The 4,838-nt window shown below is 34.9% G+C and overlaps 2 protein-coding genes across 8 annotated transcripts in view; one reads left to right on the plus strand and one right to left on the minus strand.

Annotated features, from left to right (window-relative positions):
• Nucleotides 1-801, plus strand: part of LOC108744575 (transcription initiation factor TFIID subunit 11) — a 44,345-nt gene extending 43,544 nt beyond the window's left edge. Inside the window, exons 2-3 of the mRNA XM_018480425.1 lie at nucleotides 243-486; nucleotides 598-801. Of these exons, the coding sequence (XP_018335927.1) occupies nucleotides 243-486; nucleotides 598-734 (381 nt within the window). The 3' untranslated portion in view covers nucleotides 735-801. The remainder of the gene's footprint in view (nucleotides 1-242; nucleotides 487-597) is intronic.
• LOC108744586 (serine/threonine-protein kinase tricorner) overlaps nucleotides 1-4,838 on the minus strand; it is a 115,550-nt gene that overhangs the window by 98,037 nt on the left and 12,675 nt on the right. The gene's annotated exons all lie outside the window — the stretch shown is intronic.

A 4,838-nucleotide genomic window follows, 5' to 3' on the forward strand; every position in this document is an offset into this window, starting at 1 on the left:
TAAAAGTAACATTTTCGGTCTTACGAATTTAAATATTTAAATCGCCACCAAGTGATTATATACTTATTCATTTACAATGTATAAGTCTGTAACCTCGTTTAAATTATGTCTTATCAAATTATTATAAGGGGGTTTTCATGTTTTAATGCAATTTTTTGTAGAATGTTTAAATAATTGCTTATTAAAGATATTATTATTTCTGACAAACTTTCACATATATTTTTCTGTAAATTGCGCTAATTTCACTTAAATTAGGCAACACATCATACACTAAATTGTACCTAAAAGAGATAATTTTTAGAGTTTTGGTTTCAAATTTTACTGAAGAACAACTTGACCGTTACGAAATGTACAGGCGTTCTGCATTTCCTAAAGCCGCAATTAAACGTTTAATGCAAACAATAACAGGATGTTCTGTTTCTCAAAATGTTGTTATAGCTATGGCAGGTATTGCCAAAGTGTTTGTAGGAGAAGTCGTGGAAGAAGGTAAAATACTATTTAAATACAAATTTTATAATGTTTGAGAAAACTTTTTGCCATTTTTGTCTAAGATTGCTCTAAAATTTTATTTTTCTTGAAAAGATAACTTTTTTACAGCTTTAGATGTAATGGAAGAACAAAACGAGACAGGCCCATTGCAACCAAAACATTTGAGAGAAGCAATACGAAGATTACGTCTTCAAGGGGCCATTCCTAGTGGACGAGCATATTATAGGTCACATTTTCGGCTTTAACTATCATTTCGTCAATTTATAACTAAAATAGAGGTAGCAATAAACATTTTTCGTATTAAAGTAATAATTGTTTTTGTAGGTACATATTAAAAATTTAAAAGGTAATTGGATTATTAACGACTTGGGCGTGTGGGTTTCGTAATGTCAGTTTTCTTATCCACTTATCACAAAATTAAAAGTTGAGTTAGTAACAAAATATTGTAAATTTTCCAACATAAAAACTTAAATTACCTGTAGTTTTCATTAAATAACCANAGCAGTTTTTCGCTGAGGAATACACTAGCGATAAAATAGCTAAAACTACCATCTTTCAGCGACAAATCAGCTATGAAATATAGCTCTTATAGTATTTCTATTTCGGGTTACGTTACCGCAATTCTGTCGTTTTTCGCTGGACATCTGAAGGATAGGCTAACGATAAAATTGATAAAACTACCATCTTTCAGCGACAAATCAGCTAAAAATTATAGTCCTTACAATATTTCCCTACGACTTTTCTATTTTGAGACACGCTACATGTAGTGCCAGCTTGGCGGATCTCTAGCAGTTTTTCGCTGAGGAATACACTAGCAATAAAATAGGTAAAACTACCATCTTTCAGCGACAAATCAGCTATGAAATATAGCTCTTATAGTATTTCTATTTCGGGTTACGTTACCGCTATTCTGTCGTTTTTCGCTGGACATCTGAAGGATAGGCTAACGATAAAATTGATAAAACTACCATCTTTCAGCGACAAATTNTGTGAAGCTACCTTGGACTGAACCAATATTTATCGGTGGTACAAAATGTTCTCAGATAGCCGAGAAGATGTGAACAACGAATAATATGCCGGACGCCCGAGTACGTCAACAAGAGACGAAAACATTGATGAAGTGAAGAAAATAGTATTGGCCAATCGTCGAATCACAGTTAGAGAAGTGGCTGAGGAGCTAAACATATCGATTTGCTCCTGCCATTCAATTTTTACCAATGATTTGGACATAATACGGGTCGCCGCAAAATTCGTACCAAAATTGCTCAATTTCGACCAAAAACAGCATCGCATTAACATTGCTAAAGAGCTATTGGATTCTGTCCGCAACGACCCAAATTTGCTCCAGAGGGTCATAACTGGTGACGAATCATGGGTTTATGGTTATGACGTGGAAACCAAAGCTCAATCATTCATTTTACTTACAATTTTCTTCAATTGCAGGGGCGTGGAGCATCTTGGGTTCTTACCACAGGGTACAACGATCAATATTTATCAATTACCTGCAAGTTAATGCGCAATTTGCGAGAAGCAATCCGCCAGAAACGCCCGCATTTTTGAAAGAACAAAAATTGGCTTTTGAACCGTGATAACGCCCCTGCTCACACATCGTTGCTTGTGTGCTAATTTTTGGCCAAAAACAACACACAAATAATGCCGCAGCCACCGTATTCCCCAGATCTAGTCCCGTTTGACTTTTTCTTGTTTCCGGAAACTGAAGAGGCCCATGATAGGACGACGCTACGCTACGATTAAGGAGATAAAGATAGCATCGGAGGAGCAGCTGAACAAGATCACAAAAAACGATTTTTTGAAGTGCTTTGAGAATTGGAAAAAATGTTGGCACAAGTGTATAATATCTATTGGGGATTACGTTGAAGAGGACAAAATAGATACATAATTTTTGAAAAACACAAAATTCGCGATACCTTTCGAAGAGACCTCGTAAACAACGACGTAGGAGTCGCATACATACTCGCATCTACGTGTAGTACATACATCTACCTGAACGAATGTATGTGCGGACTCTACGTAAGCGCACAATATAAGGAAGTGAGTTTTTCCTTCCGTTGTTCTTATTCTTTTTCGGACAGAAATTGCAAACCGTTCGTCGGTGTTACGCAAGCACACGCGCGGCAAGACTTTCTCGTGCCGCATCCAATTCCGTCAGTCGCTCTTTACTTCTATAATTTGCTCTTTTGACGTCGACCACAATTCCGCACTTTCACAACTGCGGCTCTGCTATTATTAATTATTATCTCTATATCTTTGTAACTCATACGTACAAGTAGGCCGTTTCTTTTTTCGTTTTACTCGCGTTATTTGGCCACATCAGCGGAAAAATATTTACCTACCTATCCATTCGTCAGCGTGTCCACTAAAAACGAATTAATGAATAAATTCCCTATTGTGACAATTGAACCCATTCGAGTCGTAAACATAATAATTGAATAGGACCATGCATATTGGGAAAACAAAATTGAAAAACAATTAGAGCATTGTTAATTCGCGACGTTTCACCTTCATTTCATGAGACTTTATCAACCTTTTCCAAAACATTTGTAATTTTTTTTCAGAGCAGTCTCACGAAATAGAGACGACACGTTGCGAATCTTCAATGGTCTAATTGTTTTTCAATTTTATTTTCCAAATACCCATGATCATGTTCAATTATTGTATAAGNTCGTTCTTTTTTATAATTAATACTCCAATTACAAGAGCGTTGAACTTCACGTAAAAGCTATGCAACGCCAAAAAAACAATTAGTTGCCAATAAAGCAAAATGTTTTAGCAAAGTAATGGTTAACACTAAAAAAGTACTTAACTAAAAAGGTTTAGAGTTACGAAACGCAAGGTTTTTATAATCGGAAATAATAACAATTGTTAAATTAAAAATTAATGCACATGCATTTTTCACGATTTTTTATTATTCGCTTTACATTATGTTTCACCATTTGTGGCTATTTTAGAAGTAGTAGTAACTTCTCGAAAAAAAAGAGGAAACATAATATTTGCAAAGTTAATAATTAATAGAAATTCATGAAAATTAACCCAACTACTTTACTAAAGTCATAGAAATTCATCTTTTTGAGATATGATCCCTTTAATTTGCATTCTTCCGTACAGATCTCCAAGGTACAATTATATCTATTATATGTATTGAATATGTTCAGATATACATATACCTATGCATATGTTGATATTATGGATGTGTTATAGTTTCAAACCAAGGATTTAGGTAATGCACTCTGCAAAAATGTACTCAGATAGAGTTATAATATGATAGCGATGGTTTTGACTAAACGACAGCCGACGAAATATTAAGCGGTATGGAAGAACGTCATAGTTAAAATAATAATAATATATAAAACAGTAACGAAACGTCACTACTTTTTCCATAGAAATAAGATATTTTTGTTTGTTTCTGAGAAATATTTTATTGTTGGCATAATAGCTTTTTATCTTATCGCTCGTCTTTTCATAGCCAACCGTCTTTCAAATGATACCCCACTCGATTATATTAATTTGAGATAGCAGTTGCTAGTTGTCATTTCGCCCGCAGTATATGTGATAAGATGAAAAATCGAACGACATACGTCGTTCACAGAATTTTATTATCCTTCGAATGACACCTCAGTCGACATTATTTGAAATTTTTGTTTTTGTTTTTCAGACCTTTAGAATCCGTTCTTGGCGCGCCCCGGTGTAAGTCACAACACGCTGTCAATATTATATTAAAATCGACCCAATATCTTAGCTGTGTACTGATCATTTATTGTTAAGTAATCATTTATTGTTAAGTACATCTTCTGCTTAGTCCTCCTTACCTTTAATCAATTACTGGAGAGCTACATCAACGCATTTGAGATCAGAGTGTAATAAGATGATACAATAAACAACGAGGAGGTATAATTCATTTACTTTCTCTAGCGATATGCCCCTTCCAATGTCTTGGATGCGCGCTGGCAAAATCGTAGGTAGGGAGAAAAAAGTTCATTATATTCCCGACTTTTCATACAGTACCTGCCAAAATTTTTGTTCAATCATGAATAATAGTGCGAATTGAAAACAAGCGTTAAAGCCTTTAATATGTCTTCAAATATAAATAAACATCTCGTTAATATTTTCAGTAGTAAATGGTACCAATAACAGCACTTTTGAGCAATGCAATTGTAGTGGATAATATGGTCAATTTTTCAGTGCAGTACTGTACGGATTATACGCTCCTCACCGGTTAAGAGTTTGGCCGAGAGTTGTCTCCTTCCTTTTCTGGCCTAGTGCTGTTCTTTTCTACTTTGCGCCGGTCGAACTGAAGGTCACATCGCTACAGAAAGTAAACGAAGTATACT

Source organism: Agrilus planipennis, unplaced genomic scaffold (assembly GCF_000699045.2).
Source record: "Agrilus planipennis isolate EAB-ADULT unplaced genomic scaffold, Apla_2.0 scaffold47, whole genome shotgun sequence".
Classification (NCBI taxonomy): domain Eukaryota; kingdom Metazoa; phylum Arthropoda; class Insecta; order Coleoptera; family Buprestidae; genus Agrilus; species Agrilus planipennis.